Source organism: Xyrauchen texanus, chromosome 20 (genome assembly GCF_025860055.1).
Source record: "Xyrauchen texanus isolate HMW12.3.18 chromosome 20, RBS_HiC_50CHRs, whole genome shotgun sequence".
Classification (NCBI taxonomy): Eukaryota; Metazoa; Chordata; class Actinopteri; order Cypriniformes; family Catostomidae; genus Xyrauchen; species Xyrauchen texanus.
The window spans coordinates 43,897,027-43,922,047 of NC_068295.1; the positions used below are offsets into that span (position 1 = coordinate 43,897,027).

A 25,021-nucleotide genomic window follows, 5' to 3' on the forward strand; every position below is an offset into this window, starting at 1 on the left:
GATGGCCATGACACATACCAACTTTCATCAAAATCCATCAAAGCGTTGCAGAGATACAGTCTCAAGTCCAATTTTGCATGTTCTTCGTGGGATTCATTGAAGATTCAAAATGACGGAAAATGTAGTCAGGCAAAAAATCTAAACCATGGTATGCTTTCGACTCTGCATGAGCTCAAAGAATTTAGTCTCTAGGACTTCGGTTCAAAAGTTATTAGTGTAAACATGAGTGAAACCTTGACCTGTTTGTGGCGCTAAAGGGTTTGAGCTAGACACTACAAATTTGCTGTGTTATCAATTTAGACTTCTCTATCTGTTTGCAAAATGTCATAACTTTCCCACGAATATGCTGCCATAGACTTCCATGGAAAGAGAATAATAATAAAAAGAAGAAGAAAACTAACAATAACAATAGGTGTCTTCACCCTTTCAGGGCTTGACCCCTAATAATATTAGCACATAGATGTCATTCGCTATTATGCAGCGATATAGATCATGATAGATGTTTCTGGCTCCGGCAGATCTAACTAAAGCAACACAACAAGAATATACAACCAGAACTTCAAAATAAAAAGACTTGACCAAGAACTTAAGAACTCAAAACCAAGCATTACCCCTCTCCTAAAGGCGGCTTATTACGCCCAAGTTTTAATACAAGGTTCAAAGAGTTCAGAGTTGTTGTTCAGGTGATTAAGGCTTCAGATCTGGGGCAGACAACAGCACATGGACTGGATCACATTGGATCAAAGTGTGTTCTGCAGTGACATGGACTAGGGAGTGAATGTACCTCTGTGACAGAAAACTCTGGCATTGCAATGCCATTTATTAGGGTCATGAATGGCCTTGGTGAATAGGCAAAGGGACATGTGTGGCTGAGACTGGGAACTCATCGACAAGATGACAAGGGGCATCTTGTCTATGAGTTCCCTGTCTCAGTTGCACATGTCCTTTCTCTGTGACATGATTAGACTTAGGCTCAGCCATGACATGAACCTCAGGGAGCAGAGGGGGCTCATTTTCTTATTTTTTTATTTTACTTTATCCCATAGAGCTCCTAGCCAATTAGCCACAGATCAGGACAGATTATTTTTTTAAATTCTTTTCTTAAGTGTAGCTGTGGGCCTACATTGGAAAATTCCACACCCTTTAGCCTCTTCACTTGTTTAACAAGGAGGAAATTACTTAGAAGGTGGTTCATCTCCTCAATCCACTGGTAATCATAGTCTGTATGCTTTTGCATCTCCTTCCCAGTATACACAGTATGTGAATGTACAGATGCCCTTGCCCAAAAATGTTACTAGCCAGTAAAACTGAGCAACTTCAAGAGGATCCTTAATGTCAATGGGACAGTTTCCTCAAAGGTAATTTTCAATCTCCAGTGGGACCTGGATTTCAGACTTTTGATGCACTCTCCCCTGCCTGAAATAATCCCATCTAAGGAGTCCTGCTTCACAGAAAAGTCAGCAACCAAATAACCCATGGACATGCTTCTATAGGATCCCAATTCGAGCCTGTTTCTCTTGAGTTTATGGCAGGCACTCTTGAGTCTCCAGTTGCCTCTCTCAAGTTCCTTACTCCTTTCAAGCCTCCAGTATGCCCTTTCTAAATCTTTGCACTTTCAGAAACCCATCTGCCCCTATTCATCTTGAGTCCCCACTTGCCTCTCTTGAGTTCCTGGGTTTTTTCCCCAAGACACCTCCAAAAGTATTTGTTTCTATTTTTCCTCTCAAGTTTCCTTTGACCGTTCAATGGGCTCTTGCATCTCCAGAGTCTCTGGTATTTCCCCCTGAATCCCCATTTTACCCCCTTATGCCTGCCTATTGTGAGCACCAATTGAACTTCCCTAAGTTAACTTCTTTTTCCAATGAATACAAATGAAATGATCTGAATGAATTCCACAGTGGATGCTACATACTATCATATACTAACCATAATGAGAGAGAAGCTTGAGCTCTGAGGAGTCTGTTAGTTCACTAACAACCCTCAAACTGACTGACCGTGACTTTAAACTCATCAGTTGATGAAGTAAGATCTGACCCTGAGAATGACAGAAGAAACATTTAAAATTAAATATAGCAATTTTGGGATTATCTTTAATTATTTTATTTTATTTATTCAGATATTCTACAAATATCTGGGTGACAGAGAAAGCACATAGCATTAATGATAATTAATAAATTTGCTGACTTTGCAGTATTGTGAATATTACCTGTTTGGCCTGGGGAAGTAGAGACTCATATTTGGTAGAGTTCAAAGCCCACCATGGTGACACAATCTCAACAAATCGATGTGCTTGTTCCAAAAGCTCATGAAGACCAGTGGTAAGTGAAATGGTGCCCTTAAACGGAATGGAAACATCTTCTGGAATATTCTCCACAAGCACAACACTGTGAATGCAAGACAATCTACAGTAAAATTGAGATTACAATTGAGTATTGCTAAGGTCCATTAATGATTGCTTCTCATATTTAGAGGGGGTAAAGTATCATTCTCAGATTTTTATGTTTGCAACAATTATGCAGGCATTAACAAAATGTTATTTTAATTATTTTCCATAGGGTTATGTGGATGTTTAGTATCATAAGTGTAACCAATAAATTGCCACAGCAGTTAAAAAAAAACATTTAAAAGATTTCTAGATGTAGCTTGATTAAAATATGATACATTTTGTTCATTTCCTGTTAGGAATTCAGCATGGGAAATATTTATCTAGCTGAAATACAGACAATCAGATCACTGAATACACAGATCAATAAGAGAAAGAAAACACCCTGATGACAAGACTTACAAACATAAATCCCAATGATCAATAATATTAAATATAATACTTTTAACAGTAAATAAATAATAGTGTGATCAATGATCACTCACAAACACATACATAAATAGTTATATGTTTTGCAGTGATTTGCCAGTGTTGCTTCATTCAAGTGACTTGATCACAAGGGCTCATGAAGTGGAGAAATCAGTTGCATCCTTTCCCTAATAGGGATAATCAGAGGAGGGATCCTATGTGAGGTGCATCCCTGTAAAGGGAACATGTTCTCCTAAATGTCACTGCATGTCTTCTCGTAAGCTTATCTAAATTCAGTTTAAATTTAACCCTCTGGGTTCTGAGGGTATATTGGTCCCTGGAGAAGTTTTGACATACCTTGACATTTGTGCTTTTTTCAGTTGCTTAAAAACATATTAATGGCTAAAGTCTGATTACACTGTATTCAGCACAAACTGGGCTACAATAATATGTGAGGAACATGTATGTACAGTTTTGTATTTTTGAGAAAATAACGTTTATGCATGGTTTTTGAAAAAACTAAAATTTTAATTCACTGAAATAAGGCCATATAACAAATACTAAACATTTGTCCACAAGATTTTTGAGAACTGGATCTTTGAGAACTGGATCTTGTAGCCTAGAGTTTTGCTACAAAATGATGTGAAAACCATCCTGATCATTCATTCATACAAAACAATATAGTAATTTAACTTTTGTAAGACAATTTTAGTGTTGAAATGTAATATGCGAGGAGGCGTGAACTATCATGACTATTCATTGTAATTCACACATGAGAGACAAAAGACCCTCCCCTGGGCCTATCAATGAGGGATAGAGAATGAATGTGAGGAGACTTAATGATCAAAATCAAGTTTTAATTTAAAAGAAGTAATCTGATTATATATTTTCTTTACATAAAGAAGAAGTCTCTTCTGCTCACCAAGACTGGATTTATTTGATCCAAAATACAGAAACAACATTGATATTCTGAACTCTTTTTACAATTTAAAAGAACAGTTTTCAATTTGAATATATTGTAAAATGCAATTTGTGATCAAAGCTGAATTTTCAGCATCATTACTGCAGTCTTCAGTGTCACATGATCCTTCAGAAATCATTATAATATGCTGATTTTCTAATATGGGCATATTTAAAGTGCATTTTACTCATTTACACCTGAACAGATATTTGCAAGCACAAGCTTTGTTGATGATAATGAGGCAGCATAAACACTTTTTAAAATATAATCTAAACATTCATATAATTTTTTATCATATTACATATCATATTTATATCATACAGCATACAATTTAAATACCTGCTTTAGCCAAAACAGCATTTAAATGTAACTAAAACTTGCTTATTAGGAGTCATATTTCAAATGTCAATACTCTGAATCCTGGCTGGCAAGTCTTGAAACAGTACCACTAGTAAAATATGTACATGTTTATATAAAATAGTATGTCAAATAATGAAAACTCAATGACTTACTCGTCTGAAATTGTATCCTCGGCTGATCAAGTCTCTCTTCAAAATACAAACGTTCATCGGAGTCCCACTCTTCTTCTGAGGAAAATGTTAACTCTTCCATACTATCCTGGAGCTTTATGGTCTGTGTATCGTTGCAAATGCGCAGAAAAATGAATGAAATGTGTTTAAATCAAACCTCACAGTCGCCTGTGTATCGTTACAAACACGCAGAAAATTTGAGTTGTGTTGTGTTTACATTAAACCTCACAGTCGGGGGGCATGTACATTTGCCTTGATTGTCTCAGCACATTAGCGTATGAATGCTGGTGGGTGGGATCACATTACAGATAATTAGATAGCCTAGTAAAAACTGTACATTGCTTTGTTTCAAACAGATTGCATTGCAGGAGAATATTTGTTTTAAATTGGAATAGTTTTATTAAAAGTAGACATTTTAAGCTTTCTTTAGACATATGTTTCATGTTTGTGTGAGAAGTATTTCTTTATTTTACAAAAGCACAAGATTTTGTTGTTATTGTTTTTGTTGTATTGAGTGTACACACATAAAAGTAGACCCTTTATAGTCTCTAATGATGTCTTACACTTATCTGTATACCCAAAAATGACGAAGTATTTTAAGTTGTTGTGACATATTCCCTGTTATCTTTTGTGTACTTTTATTTTGAATATTCTTGTTATAGTTCCTGTTACCTAGTCTTGTGATATCCTGTTTTCCCTTCTTGTTTATGTGTCTGGTTTTCACTGGTTCATTGTTTTATTACTTTGATTCAATTCTAGTTTGTCATTGGTCTTAGTTAATTGTCTTGTTATCTTGTTTTAGAGTTCTGTTTGTTCATTGGCTTTTGTTACCCATGTCTTGTGTATTTAAACCCTCATTTTGCCTTTGTCGATTGTCAGGTATTGTACATGTAATCTTGTTGTTTTTGCCAAAGTTTAGTCTAGCCAGCGTGCTTGTAACCTTGTTGTTTTGTTTTGGTCCAGTCCAGTCTTGCCATAGCCTTAGCCTTAGCCTTAGTCATAGTTATTTCATGTCGTGTCAAGTCTAGTTTTGTCATGTTTAGTTAGGTCTTGTTTTTGTTTCACAATCACATTTATAGTTAGGGATACTGGTTTCCACGCTTTAAGAATAAACTGCACTTGGGTTCATCTCAACTTCATCTTCTTTGACTCTGCCTGATTGTCAACATCCTTACAGAATACCTGACCACCCATTATGGACTCAGCAGTTCGGCTCTTGGTTCTTCGTCAGGGGAATCAACCCCTGGTGGCTTATGTGGTGGATTTTTGTGCCCTGGCATGCCCGGTTAACTTCGATGAGGTAGCCCTTAAAGACATTTTTTTGTTTTGGGCTAAATGAGCCAACCTCTTCCTGTATGCCTAGTGGTCTCTGTTCCCTCAGCCTGGCTCAATATATCGACCTCGCCCTACTGTTCACTGGTTCTGCGTTCACTGTGGGGGAGACGGACACCATGCCAGTGTTCCACGACATAGCCGCCAAACCAGAGTCTGCTGTCTCGAAGCCTTCCACGGTCCCCATTTTGAAGCCTTCCACGGCCCCATCTCGAAGCCCATGCCTGCCACGGTCAGCGAGCCATAGCCCATGCCTGCCACGGTCAGCGAGCCAGCGCCTGTAGCCTCGACCATCCCAGAGCCAGTGCCTGTAGCCTCGACCGTCCCAGAGCCAGCGCCTGTAGCCTCGACCTTCCCCATAACCATGCTCCCTGTTGGCCGAAAGAGAAAGAGAAGGAAGAGGGCACCTTCTCCCCAGTCTTTGCTTGTGCTCCAGACCGCAGCGGTCATCCCAGAGTCTTCCACGGCTCTGCCTGCCTCTGCTCCACCCCCAGAGTCTTCCACGGCTCCACCTCCCGAGCCTTCCACGACTCCGCCTGCCTCTGCTCCACTCCCAGAGTCTTCCACGGCTCTGCCTGCCTCTGCTCCACCCCCAGAGCCTTCCACGGCTCCACCTCCCGAGCCTTCCACGGCTCCCCCTCCCGAGCATTGCACGGCTCCGCCTTCCAGGGCTCCGCCACTTGAGCCTTCCAGGGTTCCACCTCCCAAGCCTTCCAGGGCTCCGCCTTCCAGGGCTCCGCCTCCCAAGTCTTCCATTGCTCCGCCCCTTGAGCCTTCCATGGCTCCGCCTTCCAGGGCTCCGCCTCCCGAGTCTTTCACGGCTCCGCCTTCCATAGCTCCGCCCCTTGAGCTTTCCACAGCTCCGCCCCTGAAGTCCTCCACAGCTCCGCCCCTGAAATCCTCCTTGGCTCCGCCTTCCAGTACTCCACCCCCCCGAATCCCTTCCTCACGTGGCTCCACCTGCTCCCCCAGAAACCATTCCTCCTATAGCACTCCCTGTCCTGTGGCCACCTTTCAGGCCTCCTAAACTAGTCCCTGCCCCGTGGTCATCTCCCAGGCCACCTGACCCAATGCCCGTCCTGTGGCCGCCTACTTACCCAGTCCCTGTCCTACAGCCGCCTTCCAGGCCCCCTGACCCAGTCTCGGCCCTGCGACTGCCTCCCAGACCTCCCTACCTGGTCCCCACCTTGAGGTCATTCCCATAGTCTCCTGGCTGCCCATCTGGTCTGCTCTGGTTCCCTTGGGCTCCTGGCTGCCCATCTGGTCTGCTCCGGTTCCCTTGGTCTCCTGGCTTCCCATCTGGTCTGCTCTGGTTCCCTTGGTCTCCTGGCTTCCCATTTGGTCTACTCTGGTTTCCTTGGGCTCCTGGCCACCCGCCTATCTGCTATGTTCCCCCTGACCTTGCCTTGAACTGCCTGTTTGCCCCTGGTACCCTCTTGAACTGCCTGTTTGCCATTGGTGCCCCCTTGAACTGCCTGTTTGCCCCCTGTGCCTCCCTGAACCACTTCTATTCCCCTACACTCTATGGACATTTTGCCTTTTTATTTTGTTTTATTTTTATGGAGCGTCTGGAATCCGCTCCTTAAAGGGGGGGCTCCTGTGACATATTCCCTGTTATCTTTTGTGTACTTTTATTTTGAAATTTCTTGTTATAGTTCCTGTTACCTAGTCTTGTGATATCCTGTTTTCCCTTCTTGTTCATGTGTCTGGTTTTCATTGGTTCATTGTTTAATTACTTTGATTCAGTTCTAGTTTGTCATTAGTCTTAGTTAATTGTCTTGTTATCTTGTTTTAGAGTTCTGTTTGTTCATTGGCCTTTGTTACCCATGTCTTGTGTATTTAAAACCTCATGTTTGTTTTTGCCAAAGTTTAGTCTAGCCAGCGTGCTTGTAACCTTGATGTTTTGTTTTGGTCCAGTCCAGTCTTGCCATAGCCTTAGCCTTAGTCATAGTTATTTCATGTCGTGTCAAGTCTAGTTTTGTCATGTTTAGTTAGGTCCTTGGTTTCTTGTTTTTGTTTCACACTCACATTTATAGTTAGGGATACTGGTTTCCACGCTTTAAGAATAAACTGCACTTGGGTTCATTTCAACTTCATCTTCTTCGTCTTTGCCTGGTTTGTCAACATCATTACAGTTGTTTCCGCTGTAATGACGAAAATATCCAGCAGGACGCACCGGCGCATCCGTCGACCCCAGAGGGTTAAAGCACAATGGTTTAAAATAATCATGGCTACAGGTGCTGGCTCTGGGACGGTCGAGGCTACTGGCGCTGGCTCTGGGACAGTCGAGGCTACTGGTGCTGGCTCTGGGACGGTCGAGGCTACTGGCGCTGACTCAGGGACGGTTGAGGCTACAGGCGCTGGCTTTGGGACGGTCGAGGATACAGGAGCTGGCTCACTGACGTTCGAGGCTGCAGGCACTGGCTCACCAACGTTCGGGGCTGCAGGCATTGGCTGGTTGGCCGTGGTAGGCGGAGGCTGGAGGGCAGAGGCCTTTCCTTTTCTCCTCCTCCTCCGGGCGGACGAGACTAGCAATGCTGGATCGCTGACCGTGGCTGGCGTGGGCTCAGGCTTGCAGACCGTGGCAGGCGTGGGCTCTGGCTCGCTGACCGTGGCTGGCATGGGCTCTGGCTCGCAGACCGTGGCTGGAGTGGGGTCTGGCTCGCTGACCGTGGCTGGTGTGGGCTCTGGCTGCTGACCGTGGCTGGTGCGGGCTCTGGCTCGCTGACCGTGGCAGGCGTGGGCTCTGGCTCGCAGACCGTGGCAGGTGTGGGCTCTGGCTCGCAGACCGTGGCAGGCGTGGGCTCTGGCTCGCAGACCGTGGCAGGCGTGAGCTGGGGAGCGGAAGCCTTTCTTCTCCTCCTTCTCCAGGCGGACGAAGTTGGCAGCGCTGGCTCGTTGATCAAGGCAGGCATGGGGGTTGGCTTGCTGGCAGGTGGGGCAGGCGTAAAAGGACGAGCCATGGACGACTGGAGGGTCACCACTGTGGGAGGAGAGGCAGGGTCCTCCTCAACAACACCCACAGTGAATGGCAAGCCGCATGCCAGCAGAGTCTCCTCCACGAAATCGTGGAGCGTCCAGCCACGCACCTTGAGCGAACAGGTCAGGTTAACCCGGAAGAAAACCACCAGGGAGGAGTCTGGGAAGTCCGTGACACTCGCTAGCTCCAGAAAATCTCGGACATGATCCTCCAACGGATGGCTTTCTTGCCTCAAATTCAGCAAATGGCAGTTTGCTTGAAGAACCGCTAGATCCATAGTGGTCGATCGTTCTGTTATGAATTCAGACGAGGGCAGACAAGGAGTGGGATCTAAGTGCGGGTTCTTTACTTTAATCAAAGTGAAAACAAACAAGCAGGAACAAAAGAAACATCCACGGGGGAAAACTGAAACTAAAACACGAACACATCGGAGGAACACGGAACTGGGAAAACACAGCAGGATGAACACGGCTGGACGGGTAACAGAGTAAACATGGGAACATCAAAAACATCCAAACAGCGAAACATTAAACACATGAGAAACATTCAACGATCGACAAAGGAATGGAGAAACAAACATGGTTTAAATACACAGACACAAGATGATCACAAACGACAATCAGGTGCGAACAATGACACAGGGCTGGCAGTGATGAGGGCCGGAAATTGTGGGAAGTGTAGTGCATGACAATGACTAGTGAAACACAGGGCAGACAACAAGGGAATCGTGACATTCTGAAAGGTGAAATAACATGAATGTATTTAATAATTACATCTGTAGGCATGAAAGCCAGTCCGTTTTAAGAGAAAAAGGGCTGAAATTGTGCAAACGTAGTAAATAGCAAAGAAGATGTTTATGGAAAAGAGCACAACAGGATTCACAAGAGAGTGGTAATTGCCTAGTGGTATATAGGCTTTTAAAGGTTACAGGTTCAATCCAATAAATTAGATTTACTGAAGTTTCAGTTGTGCATTATTACCAATCTACTCCAACACTAAGAGCACTGCAGCATTAGAGGCTCCAGACAGACTTTAAATGTGTGTTATACTGAAAGTAGCATTGAATAAGCATCTATAAATTTTTTACACTGCTGCTAAATCCTGTAGAAGATCACAGGCATCAATTTCTCTTAGTCTGATGTCCTACCCGGTATGCTGTTACAGTACAATGCCTGTATATTGAATCTTTGTAAGAGAAGATTTTAAAAGGCTACATTACCCCAAACCTTTCCAGCACTGAATTACACATTAAATAGCTCTCAATCAATACTCATCCCAAATACTGATATTCCAAACCAAATAACTAAGCACATTAGAACTAATTTTTTTAAGTATGCACCACTGATAAAGTATAATTACATCTATAATTTTTGCTATGCTATATATGTAACCTGGTGAACCAAAGACATAGCACACCTCAACAATGTCTTTAGTAAGCATCAATCAAAAAGTGTCAGCAAAATCATCTAAAACTTTTCACCAACAAAAATACGTGTTCTGAAGCAAACAGAAAGCAAATGATTTTATTTCCTAGTTTACACATGTGCACATGATCATCCACTGACCCATTTGAGCATTCATCGTTTGAAAAATTATGATCTGAGAGTGTACGGCCAGCACAGACACAACATTCAGACAATCTGGCCAATGTAAATGCATTTTGGGAAACATGGCCAAAAATAGGATAATGCTAAAGAAGGGTCTAAACAGGGTTCAAACCACTTTGAGATTTGCCAACTTCAACCACATTCGGAGGTGGTGGGAAATGCAGGAATGAGTTTCTCCTCTGTAACACAGGACGGTCACTTCATTGATGTCTTGCTGTTGTTAGTGATATGCCAGAAGTCTATAATGTCGCAACACAAGACATTCTTAAAACTGAAGACGTACGCAGTGGTTTTAAAAAGAAAGTTACTCCCTCTTGCTTTCCCTATCGTTGCAAGCCAGGAACATGGACACTTTTACAGTGTGTTCATTGTTTGTGTTAATGTTGGCTCTGTGCCATGTTTGTCACATTCTAAAAAGGTCAAACCCCATTGCGGTTGCACGAGGCACAAAACTACAAACAAAAATGAGTGAACCTCAGCGAACCCAGCTTTTACCAAACTACTGTACATTGTTGTGCTGAGTGACCACTCCAAGGGTGGGTGATGTTCGAACCCAGCGATGCTCGCATACAGTGTCCCATGGGTGTTAGGGATCATTCCACCAGGATACTAGCCTCGTCCTGGGCGTGGGCAGGGTTAGTGGACGTTTTTCTGGCTGCAGGCTGGGCTTCCAAATGCACAGAAGGCTTGCTTTCCAGCAGTGGCCTCAGTCAGCTCCGTGCATCTCTCTCTCGTCTGCTGCTGTCTCTCCTCAAATACTCCTGCCACCCCTCACTGGAACACGAGACAAATGTGGTACACAGGTGGAGCTTATTTGCCCTTCTCGGCCCCACCCTGCTCACCACAGTCACTGATGCAGTCTCAAAGTGACAAACTTGAAAGTGTTTATATGCATGCATAGTGGTGGAGCTTCAAGCCCCACCTGCTAATTGAAATTGGCTTTATTTTATGGGGTTTCAGAGATTGTCACTTCACAGAGGAGCTCCCATAGCATCAGCTACTGATCCAGCGTCTCATTCCCTCCTTTCAGGGAACTAAGGTTCAAGTCGTAACTGATGTGTTATATATGTTTATCAACTAGCATCAACACACATCTGAAGCTCAGTTAATACAAGTACACTACAAAAATATCTTAATTTTCCTAGTATACATGTTGCACACTGCAAACTTAGCATGAGTAGAATGGATGTATGGTCTTCAGAACATAGTCTATATCATATTTTCTGTGGGCAGCTAAATTCACACAGAAGATTTGTGTCTATCCACACTAATTGAGCAGCAACATTCAGCAAACATTCAAAGTCCTGTTTAATTCATTGTAATTAAGAAACTTACACAATAAATCTAAACAAGACCAAAATTAACTAAAAACAAAATGTTTGTTTATTGGCTCTTGTTATAGCAGTGACGATAACACTTTAGAATAAGGTTCCTTCGTTAATGAATAACTACACAGGAACAAATGTGACCCGTCACGGAAACCAGTGACACAAGTCGGCAGCAAAATGAGAAACAAGTGTTTTTTTCCAAAATTGGTGATTTCCGCTTTTTTGCAGAATCTGTTAGTTGAGATCATGAAGAAGCCTCTCCATGTTTGAGATAACAGTATTGGTATATTTAAAAGCGTACATTTTGAGGTTGAAATCGGCTTGTTTTTCGGAGATTCTAGCATGCAGTAGGGGCGTATCATTGTCTGTGTGTATTTCCGTACTGAATAGCGCCGGCGCTTTTGCCCCGCCCCCAACAGCGTGGCTACTTATTATGCAGCGCTCTAGCCGGCTCTATCTGATATCAAAATTCAATGAAGATGGACGCCGCAAAGAATGTCGCAGACGAGCTGAACCGTGGCCGTTACAACGAAAATGTTTTGAAGTACTTCTTCGACAAGCCGGATGCTTATGAACAAGCGTTCACTGATTCTGAAGACGATCTGAGCGACGATGAAAGTGGAATGTCACTTTATCAACCAACCACCTGAATTTAGTTTTACATTCTTGTATGAAAAGCACTCAGTGTACATAAGAGTTGCCTATACAGTTTTATCGGTAGATGCTAAGAGACATTTATTTATTACCTGTTTGCAAACTTTTTTTTTTCTTTGATGGCACATTTTCCTGACCTTTTGCTCCCCCTGTGCTTTACAGGGGAGCTTTACAGGGTATGGCTTATCTAAATGAGATGTAAATGAGCCCTATTGTCACTCCCAGCAGCAGAGAGAGTGAGAACTGCACAATCTTTTGAGGCCGTTTTCTACCCTTTTAGCTTTTTGAGTGCCCACCTTCAAATGGCCACAACTTCTCCAAATATTGTCAGATTTCCATGTGTTACAAATCGTTGGAAAGCTTGGAGACTACACTTTCAGAATATGTGAATAACTCAAAATGCCCCAAAACCGACTTGTGTCCCTACTTTCCGTGATCGGTCACAAATGATTAACACAATATTAACAATCTAGTAACTACTATTAACTAACAAGAAACTCTGATTAATGAATTTGTAAGTAATAGCACACAGATGAAAGTGGTATTTCACTATTAACTAATCAATAACTAAAATTTTTTAATGCTTCCCAGAGAACTACTGAAAACATTTCATAATTCATGCAAAACTAATCAATAACTAATGCAGGACAAATTACTAGCACTACATTAACATTTTAACTGCTACTGTAAACCAATACACAAAGTTGTTTACATTATCAATATGTAATAGCATAGCAGACTTATGATTTGGGAAAGCTGTCAATAATTAGCTTATGCTGTCTTCTAGAGAACTATTTATCAACTGAATAATTTTAAAGAAATGGATTTTTAAACGCAGTTGTCGGGACCTTACTTGTTCTGTGGCCAATTTTCCGGCATTCCTCTAGACTGGCATTGAATCACTAGAGTCATGGTGACTACTGGAACATATTGAGTCATCAGCCATCCAAATACCATATACAGTTATTTTATTATTTAAACTACCTTTCAAAAAATTATGTTTTTATGTATGTCTCCAACTCATATATACATATGTGTGTGTGTGTGTGAATATCATGTGAATGATTAGAAGATTCTATACTTTAGGATTGGATTTTCATTAGTAACTACTGTAATAATCATGGTAACTAAGTAGTAATGACTCAAGTGTTACTGCATACTTCTATTGGAATTACAAATTTTTTAGATCCGTATTCTAAAGTGAAGATCATGGTAACTAACTAGTAATGACTCATGTGCTACTACATACTTATAAAGACATTTTCTAAAAGTATACTATTTAAAAGTTCACCAAAAATATCAAACGCTTGAAATGACTTTAGTGTTTAGTTGCACAAATCATGACTAGAAAAATTGCTTTAAACATGAGGCATGAAACAAGTAAATTTTATAAACATTTATACATTTTATAATTATTTATTAAGCGTATCATTTCCATTTAATGTAACAGCTTCACATAAACATAAAACCATGTGATGCCTGAACTGGAAAAAAACAATTTATTGCCTTCTACACACTTAGAATAAAAGGTACAGTGAAGGTACAATTTTGTTCCTATAGGTACAAAATATATAACTGTACCTTTAACCCTGCAAGTCCTGCTGGATATTTTCATCATTACAGCGGAAACAACTTAAATACTCTGTCATTTTTGGGTATACAGATAAGTGTAAGACATCATTAGAGACTACGAAGGGTCTACATTTATTTGTGTACACTCACAATAACAACAAAACCTTGTGCTTTTGTAAAATAAAGAAAATAAAAGGGTGAGCTTTCAGCAGTCTCTGTCTCCACGAGCATATTTCAGAAACACGTAACAAAAATGAACTGAAACTACGCGAATACTTCTCACACAAACATGAAATATATGTCTAAAGAAAGCTTAAAATGTCTACTATAAAACAATTGAAATTTAAAACAAATATTCTCCTGCAATGTAATCTGTATCAAATATTAACATCAAGGATCTTCTCAATCAACTTTTTCACATCTTTCCAAAATTTCTTGACTTCACTGCCATATGCAATGATATAGTGTACCTTTAAACTCACTGCATCTTAAGCAAGTGTCAGGGATATTTTCATTATATTTATGCAATAAAACTGGAGTTATGTAAGTCCGCATCAGCCATTTATATTGTAGCAATTTTAAACGTGTGTTCATGTTTGTGACTGAGCTTTTTTACAAGCTTAAATCCAGTCCTCCATATGAATATCCTCGTTAAGATCCAATTTCCAAGCCTCTAATTTGGAGTTTGAAGCTTCTTTTGATCCTGACACCAGCATACTGTATAATGATGTAAATAAACCTTTATTGAAACTATTTCTTATCATTTCTTTTTCTAAGATAGACAATTGTGACATATCAAGAGAATTCTTTTGTGATTTGAATATGTAATTTCTTATTTGTTGCAGTTTTTAAATTTTGAGACAAAAAATGTCCTGCCGTGGGGATTGCGACATTTTGTTAGGCTGCACGAAACTTCTCCAACGCAACGCTCCGTCTTGGATTATACACGGCCATCAAATGGAAAATCAAGTGATTACTAATTAAAGTAAAATGGACAGCACAGAAAGTGGTACAAATATTTATTGCATTGTTACAAACACACTTGATGATATGAAAAATAATAAAAATTGATATAAAAAATGACATTTCGATTTTAAATTATAGTTAGGTTTTTATTCGTATTATCCACTAACAAAAATAACAGTGATGCCAAAGCTGTGTGCTGTTAAATCACAGATTGCCATTTGGATTTTTGTTTAGAATTATGCCACTGCAATTATTAAATTCAGCTGTTTGTTACTTCTGTGTTCATGTATGTTTCATGTTTTATTATTTTAATCTTTATTTTATTTCAGAATGTATTTGTTAGCTCTGTAAAGTGTTCTTCCCCTCAGGTTACTATTTTTGTGTGTGTACTTTACCTTACAGGCAGTGGTGCAGTGTTTCAGACTCAAAAACACTGGTTTAGTGCATGGCTCTAATTAATGGGTAATTAAATTGTACATTTAATTATCTCTTTTATATTACAGACAATGATTTGGGTGGAGAGACTGTTGCAATTGGGCTGACGGAGTCTATGGTTTCATTCCTGTTTGAGGGATTATTTAAGAAGCAGGCAAAATTCCATAGATTTGTCCAACAAATGAATGAAACGGAGATGTTAACGCTTGAGCCTATGCCTGCAGAATGCCTTTTGCAGTCTTCGGCTGGAGCAAGTTTGTTGCTATTTAATGTTTCATTTGTTTCAGGGAACTATTCTTAAAGTTAATATTAAAGAAGTTGGGGGTTTCCTTTGCTCCTCCATATTCATTTATTGTAATTATACTTGTGCTTAATTCATTTCTTGCATCTATAACATTAAGTATTAGAGATGTTTTGAAATTCCTGCCTTTTCCTTTGCCAACAATATAAACAGAAAACACTACTTCAACAGATCAGATAACAGACTATTTGACAAGGGGGAAAAGCAGGTGCACAGTTTCAGCCCAGTGTGGCCAGAGTTTTTAGTACATATCTATTATTTATGTTTACTGTCCAACCATTTATTAAGTGTCAGTTCACCCACAAATCAAATTCTGTCAATACTCGTCCCTGTGTCATTCCAAAATCTCCATCTCCAGAACACAAATTAAGATACTTTTTAATGAAATCTAAAAGCGTTCTGTCCATCCATTGACAACTTACACAACTAGCATTTTCAAGAAAGGTAGTAAAGACATGATTAAAGTAATCCATGTGTCTCTACTGGTTTAACCTCAATTTATGAACATAATCTACTACATTTACAAAATATTAATCTCCAGCGTGCGTTCATGAGAGCACCACAACGCATACATGTTGTATTGATGCAAGAGCAGACGTTGTGTAAACACGTGTTCAAGATTCATATTTTGTAAAAAAAGTGGTAAACTATGTTGTAAATTACAACACACACAAAGCACTCATGTGGCTTCATAAACTGAGGTTAAACACTGATTTGTATTTCCTGCCTGACATATTATAAATACCACATGCACCCACCGTTAACAATCTGTCCCTCATGGACTGCGTGACTTCACCTCAACTAACAGACTAACAGACTAATAACATTTTTGGTTGACTAATTCTCTTTTAGTCGACTAATGATTAGTTGAATATTATGGGGCATCCCTAGTCTTTACTACCTTTCTGGGCCTTGAAAGTGGTAGTTGCATAGCTGTCAATGGAGGGATCCGATAGCTGTCAGACTTCATTAAAAATATCTTAATTTGTGATCTGAAGATGAATGCAAAGTATTACAGGTTTGGAACGACATGAGTAAATAATGACAGAATTTAATTTTTTGGGTGAACTAACCCTTTAAGTTGTATGAACTGGCAACAGTGTATGAGTAGAGCTAAGATGATCAAGAAAAGTGTAGGGCACATATTTGAAGTAAGACTTGTTTGGAAAAATTCTGAAGTTAGTGTTGATTGTATTAATTTGCCAAAATTGCAAAGGACTTGAATTTAAATGGTTAAACTGATGCCATCGTCACTGTGTAATGTAATGGAATTTAATTTCTGATATGCGCTGTCGATCACAACAGACTGGGCCATCTGACCAATCAGAGCAGAGTAGGCTCTCAGAAAAGAGGGTGTAGAGCAGAGGGGGGTGGAGCCAGGCTAGAATGTCGCACGCCCGGTCCCCAATCGGCCTGATGGGGCGCATGAGGGATAAAGGCGGCCGGTGACGATGACGTTCGGGAGAGAGAGAATTACGGGCATGTCCGTCATGTGTGTGTTTATGTTTGTGCTTTTGGTTTAAGTTTTCATTCAATTAAGATTTATATTGACAAGCCAGTTCTCGCCTCCTCCTTGCCCATCTTAACCCCCTTACATTGGTGCCGAAACCCGGGAAGGAGGAGGGGTGCCCGTCGCAGAGTCCTCGACACTGCCATCTGCCGGGTGACGGAGTAGCCCGACCGTCCAGATGCGATGGAGCTGCTGCCAGGGGTGGAGTGGGGACTGGATTCCCTGACCTCCTGGAGTGATGGAGCCGCTGCCAGGGGTGGAGAAGTGCCCTGCCGTCCCCCAGAAATGCGGAGGGGTCGAGGGAAGACCGCCATCCGCGAGGGGAGGAGGGAAGTAACTCCCCGATCGCCTGGAGCGGTAGGGCCGCTGCCAGGGGCAGAGGAATGTCCCCAGGTGCCCCCAGAAAAGCGGAGGGGCGTTCTGTCCGCTGGGGGTCGGAGGTTTGACTCCGGTTTGCCCGGAGAGAAGCGGTTGTCGTCCGCCGAGGAGTGTGGAGGAGTGTTCGAGGACCACGCAACGGTACATCATAGAACCGGTGAGTGAGTTTTTTTGCTCTCCTCTCTCTCTTTCGCACCGTGTTGGACTTTTCCCTCGCCGATTTAGTGTTTTTTGTTGTTCTTTTCCCCTCCTGTCTCCTCCCAGGTCAAGGAAGGCAGGGATGACCTGACTGGGCGCAAAGCATGCCCCTCCCCAGGGAAAGAGGGGGGGGGGTGTAGATCATGCCGGTGGGAGGTAACGCCGGGAGGAGTGTGGAGCGGAGGGGGGTGGGGCCGGGCTAGAATGTCGCACGCCCGGTCCCCAATCGGCCCGATGGGGCGGCGAGGGATAAAGGCGGCCGGTGACGATGACGTTCGGGAGAGAGAGAATTACGGGCATGTCTGTCATGTGTGTGTTTATGTTTGTGCTTTTGGTTTAAGTTTTCATTAAATTATGATTTATATTGTCAAGCCGGTTCTCGCCTCCTCCTTGCCCATCTTAACCCCCTTACAGAGGGATTTAGAGAGACCGAATCATTTCTGAGAAGAGAGATAATACTGCAATGAAAATTACAGTGTTTTTTGACCTTGGATGCATATAAACCTAACCTCCAAAACCAATTTAGCAATCTTTAAAATAGCATAATAGGGGCACTTTAAAATTATTATTATTATTATGGTTCTTCTTCTTCTGAGACTCTAATTTTCCAAGATAAACTCCTCCTAGAGCCTTCAACCTACAACCACCAAACACAGCAAAGACCTTTAGGCTGTAATTCCCTGTAGCAGACTTCTGACTTCCATTCATTTATAAAATATACATGCCATTAGCATCACATACTAATGGTTTGTTCTCTGTTCTTTGACAGTCTTTCTTCCAGAGCAAGCCATCAAGTGGTACAACAAGGTCTTGGAATATTTGAAAGGTGGGACAACAAAAACCCAGGCATACTTCAAATGTTGCATGGATAAAAAGACCATTGTTGATACTTCTGCAATTGCAGAGCTCGAAGCTTATGCAAGGCACCTTCCAAAGAGGACAGAAACTGTCTGATTTTGCAGAGCGGTGCAGAGAATTATGCAGACAGGAGCCAGTGCAAAGCACCATTGAAAACAAAAAGAAAGTTGGCTTGCTTATAGACTTTGTGAGAGACAAAAAAAAGCTGTTTATGCATGTGTATGTGCGATTCTTTGTATGATAAATATCATTCCATGCATGTTCTAGCCCAGTGGCTATACACACAGTCACTTTAACTGTTTCTTGTTCCATGAATCTTGTTAAAATCAGCAATTTTTCCAGTCATGGTGAATAAATATCATGTACAACCAAACAACCAAACACACAAGCTTTTGAGGTTTTTGGTGAAGTTTTAGATAGTAATTTCCATAGAAGTATGCAGTAACACTTGAGTCATTACTAGTTAGTTACCATGATCTTCAATTTAGAATACAGATCTAAATAATTCGTAATTCCTTTATAAGGATGTCAATCTAGCGAAACCGAGCAGCGGGCTCGGTTTTGCTAGGTAAATCCCCACGAACCACCCGTCCCCCGGCACGCTCGCTTGCTTCTGTCCGGGCTCGAGATGAGTGTCACTCGCCTCACGGCCAGCCTGCATTCTCCCTCGAGCCCCCATAATTGGATTATGATGTCGCCGCTGCATCGGAGAGCCTTCAGCCATCTGACGCAGAGAAAGTCTGAGGCCGACGGGCAGATGGCCGACATGTTTGCCCTGGCCGCCTTGAGCGTGGGCTTGGACTGGAACCCTCCATCCTCCCCACAACCTTCACGGCTTGATGATTGGTACCTTGGGTCAGGGCATCGCTCCCAGCCACGCCCCAACAGTACCATTCTTCCTGGAGGTGCATGATAAGTTGACGAAGTCATGGAGGGCACATTTACTGCCTGGAACCGACCCCTTCACTTGTCCACTCTGACTACCCTTGATGGTGGGGCGGCCCACGGGTACACAGAGGTCCCCCAGGTGGACAGAGCGGTTGCAATCCCCCTGTGCCCTGAGAATGCCACCTCCTGGAACTCCCCTCCAAGGCCTGTAGGATGAAGTTGTAGCTGACCTTGAAAGCCTACAATGCCACCGGACAGCACGCCTTTGCCCTGCATGCTATGGCTCTCCTGCAGGTCCACCATGCCAAGGCATTTAAAGAACTGCACCTGGGTAATCCTGACCCTGATGTGCTGCAGGAACTGTGCTCTGCCACCGACCTCGATCTCAGAGCCACGAAGGTCACAGGCACTCGGGCGGGCGATGGCCACCCTCATGGTCCAGGAAAGCCACCTCTAGCTGAACATGGTCGAGATGCGCGATGTTGACAAGGCCCGCTTTCTCAACGCCCCCATCTCCCTGCTTGGCCTCTTCGGTGACACATCAATGACTTTGCCCAGAAGAGGTAGACGGAGGCTATTTCCCACATCATGCCGCGGCGCCACCCCCCACTGGGAAGCCCCACCCGGTATGTCAAAAATGATCGTCCATTTAGTTTCTCTCACGCAGAGTCTGAATGCATGGCTTTCGCTGTCCAACCCATTGCGTTGACTGGCCAGGACCATCCAACTCGGCTGCGCAATTCAATTCTACCCCAGCGCAGACTGCACCCCGCCTGCCTGCCGAGAGCACCCCCCTGTGGCCAAACAACAGGCAGCTCCGCCTCAACCTGGGCCCAGCTCTTAGCCCCAGCTTCGAGCGCCCCGCAGGCGGCATATGCCCCCCGTCTCCAGGACCCCCTCTAGGACCTGGAAAGCTCCTAAGCGCTCCTGAGATGGAAGACCCGGGCAGTCAGATGTTCGCTCTTGAGCTGGTATCAGGACCACTCTGTCCCCCGGTGGAGGGCCGGGAGGATAATCCTTATTTTCCTTTGCCGCACCCCCTTCAGGCTGCGGTACCCACATTCACAATAAAAGAGTTATTTCCTCACTCCCTGGGTCATCCAGCCATTCTCACGTCTCCCCGGCTCCAAAATCCTACAGTCCCGATTCCCCGGACGCAGTCACCTCACCTCTGGACCCGCGACTACTCATCCCCGGCAGGCCAGCGCTGACGAGTTCTGAAGATGCCTCTCCTCAGTCTCTAACCCGCCCCCTGCCGAATCCGCAGAGCAGGTAAGTGCTTTGAGTCTTTTCTCAGAACCCAAGCCTCGGGACGCGCTTTTGCCTTCCGACACGCTATTACCTTTTTTTTTTTTTTTAATTTTATTTTATTTATTTATTTATTTATTTTTATTGCAAGTTAACAAAACATTGTAGTTTATACAAGATAAAAAAAACCAGTGAATTATATACACATACAAAAGAAAGAAAGATGTACATGGAGCACACACAAAGTAAACAAAACAAAAACCAGCAAAAAAACAAAAAAAAACAAAAACAAAAAAAAACACGACAGAAAAAAAAAAGCTAAATATAAATATATCGATCTAGTGATGTATGCAGGTACATTGGTAAGTTTAAGCAATGGGATATTTTAGAGATTTAGATAGAAGCAATATTGAGATATTCATAGTAATTATAATAGAATTGTAGTAGAAGTAGAGGCAGTATTCATACTAATAATAATAATTATAACAAAGATAAAAATAGTAGCGATAGTAACGGTAGCAGTGGCTACAAACAGCATTCATGATAATAATAGGTGTAGTAGGAGTAGTGGTAGCACTGTATTTATAATAATAATAATAGTAATTATAATAATACATATAGATCAGTAAATAAAATTATTGTGAATATACACTATTCTCTAGGGCTGGGAGCCATTCTACCGCTGCCGGTGAGCACAACCAACAGACCTCCCCGACATAGACCCCCCACCGTCAGCGACACCCAACCCCAACAGTTACGCCTCTATGTTTCGCTGAATCTTCCTCCGCAGAGTAAGATGGGTCTAACCCGTTGCGTTGGCTGGCCAGGACTATCTGACTCGGCAACACGATTCAATTCACCCACCTCCTTACAGCGGTATTCGCTCCACCTCAATGTGTGGCAAAACGCCAGCACCTTACAAGCAGAGATTACAACCCTGCTACTCAAGGACGCGATAGAGCCCGTCCCTCCAGCAGAGATGTAGAAGGGTTTCTACAGCCCTACGTACCTAAAAAAGGCTAATCATGGACTTGCGAGTTCTCAACCGGGCTTTATGTAAACTCCCATTCAAAATGCTCACGCAGAAACAGATTCTGACCTGCATTTGTTCGCAGTGTAAGACCTGAAGGACATGTACTTCCACATCTCCATCTTGCTTCAACACCGACCCTTCCTCCGGTTCACGTTCGCCAGGCGTATCAGTACAAGGTCCTCCCCTTCAGCCTGTCCCTGTCCCCTCACGTCTTCACGAAGGTTGCAGAGGCAGCCCTTGCCCCGTTATGGGAAGTGGGCATCCGCAAACTCAACTACCTCGACGACTGGCTCATTCTAGCTCACTCTCGAGAGCTACTATGCACTCACAGGGACCAGGTGCTCAGGCACCTCAGCCGTATAGGGCTTCAGGTCAACTGGGAAAAGTGCAAGCTCGTCCCGGTTCATCTCTTTTCACAGCGGTTCCTCTAAAACGGTTCCAGAGGCTCCTGGGGCATATGGCATCGTGCCGCTTGGGTTGGTGCATATGAGACCGCTTCAGCACTGGCTTCAGACTCGAGTCCCGAGATGGGCATGGTTCCGCGGCACATACCGTGTGTTAATCACCCCTTCCTGCCATCAGACTTTCAACCCTTGGACAGACTTCTGTTTTCTGCTGACTGGAGTCCCCCTACAGCAGGGGCAGTGGTGACTCAGCGGTTAAGGCTCTGAGTTACTGACCAGTAGGTCGGTGGTTCAAGCCCCAACACCGCCAAAACACCACTGTTGGGCCCTTGAGTAAGGTCCTTGACCCTATCTGCTCCAGGGGTGCCGTATCATGGCTGACCCTGTACATAACACATTTATGTTAACGTTTTTTTAATCATTTTTAAAGTAACTTTGTTGTGCTTGACAACTAACCGTAAGGGTTAAAGGTTAAGCTAGGCTGTAATTTGTTTTTTTTTAAGTTAACATAGATTGCATGCTACCCAATATATTATATACATCATAAAATAGTTATTTCCAATCAAATATTTCACATGACACAGCAATAAAAACTGAACCATGCAAAAAATTTTTAAATTAAAATGATTAAGTTTGCATTCTTGACATACCTAGTGCTAATAGCACTTGATACATAGACACATAGATACACTAAATGTCATGAAGTGGTGACCAGATGAAGGGGACAAGGGATTATCATTCATCTGACAATTTAGTTAATACTGCCTAAAAAGTTAAAACAATATATTCAAAACATGAAAATGAAAAATGCCTTTACTTTTATCATGACTGCAAGTCAAAAGAAATGTTTCATATTTGATAATGACCAAGGCATACTGCTCTGTTATTTGAAAGTAATTTGGTAATAATAAAAATGCTCCAGAGATAGAGCCAGAGCTCTGGGATAGCACAGAGTGAAAATTGTGTGATTCAATACAGCTTCACACAATATCACGGCGGCCAGTGGAGACCAAAAAACTTACGTGACCCATTTGTACATTCTACAGACAACATTGTAGTATAAATATCAATATTGAGGAAGTCAAACCTCTGAAACTGCTATACCCTGACATTAAACAGCACTGACGAGGTAAAGAGACAACAATGGACAATGGCACTGATTACAAGGTTTTTAACATTCAGTCGTTTGGAGCCAGTTTAAAAAGTTTTACACATTAACAAACAGGGTTGGGAGGGTTACTTTGGAAATGTATTCCACTACAGATACAGAATACATGTTGTAAAATGTAATTAGTAAAGTATTCCATTAGATTACTCAAGGTCTGTAACGTATTCTAAATATCTCTAAATTGGATTACTACTTCAGCACTGGTAGATTTTTTTTCACTTGTTTTGACTATAAAACTTCTGCCAGTACAGTAAGACAAAATACACATGTTAAAAATACATTCTCTGAAAAACCTAAATATCTTATGCAGTGTTGTTTATAAAACATAGAATAAATCGAATCGATCTTGTTTTAAAGATTTTTAGATATTTTTACAGGAAAACAATACAAAAATTATTATCAAGAATATGATTTTTGCCCTAATATCAAAGATCTTACTAGAAAAAAGAAATTATGATCCAAAATGAATTTGCTTGATAAAAAAAATATGATCGTGCCCAGTAACATGAGCATGTAAAATGGATATAAATAGCATTTTAGCTTAGCGTAAAGCTGACAAATTACACAATGTATATTTCTATTTCTTGTGCTCCAAACTTACTTCAAACATACTTCTCTGTCTGCTCGTATAAATGTCACACATCATAAGAAAGTGTTTCACCGCTGTTCAAATGCACTTTGGATAAATATGTAATCCATTACATATATTCCGTTACTCCCCAATCCTGTTAACGAATGATTTGTGTTTTTGAGAAGTTTGATCCAAATGGTGTACACTTACATGAGATGAATACTATACTCAATAGTTTTCTATAAAAAGTGTTTTATTTTACACGTTGCGGGTCACCCCCTTCAATGTGTTTCACCATATTGAAATCGCATTATCCGCTGTGTTTCACAAACTTCGAAGAAGAGAATCCTTGCGCTCATTGGCTGCCGCCTGTGTAGAAGACTGAAAGGCAAAAAACTAGAGTAAACATTGGTAATGGTAAGGCATCTACGTCTTCATTAGTTTAGTGCAAAGTAGCTTGGCACAGCGATTGTTGAGGATTTGGTATAAACCATTCAATTGTTTTGGTTGGAAATAAAATGAGTTCTTCAAATACGGTGTTCATGGACATGTTAAATTTAAATCTTGACTTTACCATAACATTCTGTATCGCTATATAATTTATGTTTGTTTTACACCAAGCAGTTATCTGATAAAGGTGATAACTGTCTTTAGAAATAATGTGAAATGAAGACAGTCGCCAAAGATAATTGATATGAGGGACCGTAATAATCTGTCCTTAACTGTAGAAGTATGTTCACTTGATTTCTGATGTTTGTTTTTAGGCAAAGCAATTACATTATAGGAGTAATAAATAACTTTAGAAATCACCTCAAATTTTCCAGGTGCAAATTATATTCCAATGCTGGCGGGGACAGCAAATATTATTATGCTGATCCATGTTGAAAGATGGGAGTATAGTGTCTAGTGCCTCCTACACACTATACAATACTTTCAAATATGTCAGATTGTGGTACCGTTCATGTTACATATCTTTCTGTCTTGTCATTGAAGTCATAGAGTTTTCAAATAACACGATGAATCGGTGGCAGGGGAAAAACATTACAAAACATTTCACTATTGACGAATCCCAGACAACTCAGCCTGGACTCCAAATTACATTTCACAACAGAGTAGACACGAGAAGTGGTTCGAGATACGAAAACAAATGCATGATCATATGTTATGCTTTTCAGAATATGATGTATATGTTTTTAAAAGCCTAAAGGCATCATATATTTTATTGGTTACAATATGAAAAAGTACCTCCTACTGAAAAATCTATCCATTTGCTTACCCGACTGTCCAAGAGAATTGCCAATTTCTCTC

The 25,021-nt window shown here is 41.9% G+C and overlaps 1 protein-coding gene across 1 annotated transcript in view; it reads right to left on the reverse strand.

The window, feature by feature from the left end:
* Positions 1–25,021, reverse strand: part of LOC127660599 (inactive phospholipase D5-like) — a 188,513-nt gene that overhangs the window by 149,156 nt on the left and 14,336 nt on the right. Inside the window, exons 3-4 of the mRNA XM_052150917.1 lie at positions 2,207–2,384; positions 1,927–2,035 (exon numbers count right to left, since the gene is read on the reverse strand). Coding sequence (XP_052006877.1) covers positions 1,927–2,035; positions 2,207–2,384 — 287 coding nt within the window. The remainder of the gene's footprint in view (positions 1–1,926; positions 2,036–2,206; positions 2,385–25,021) is intronic.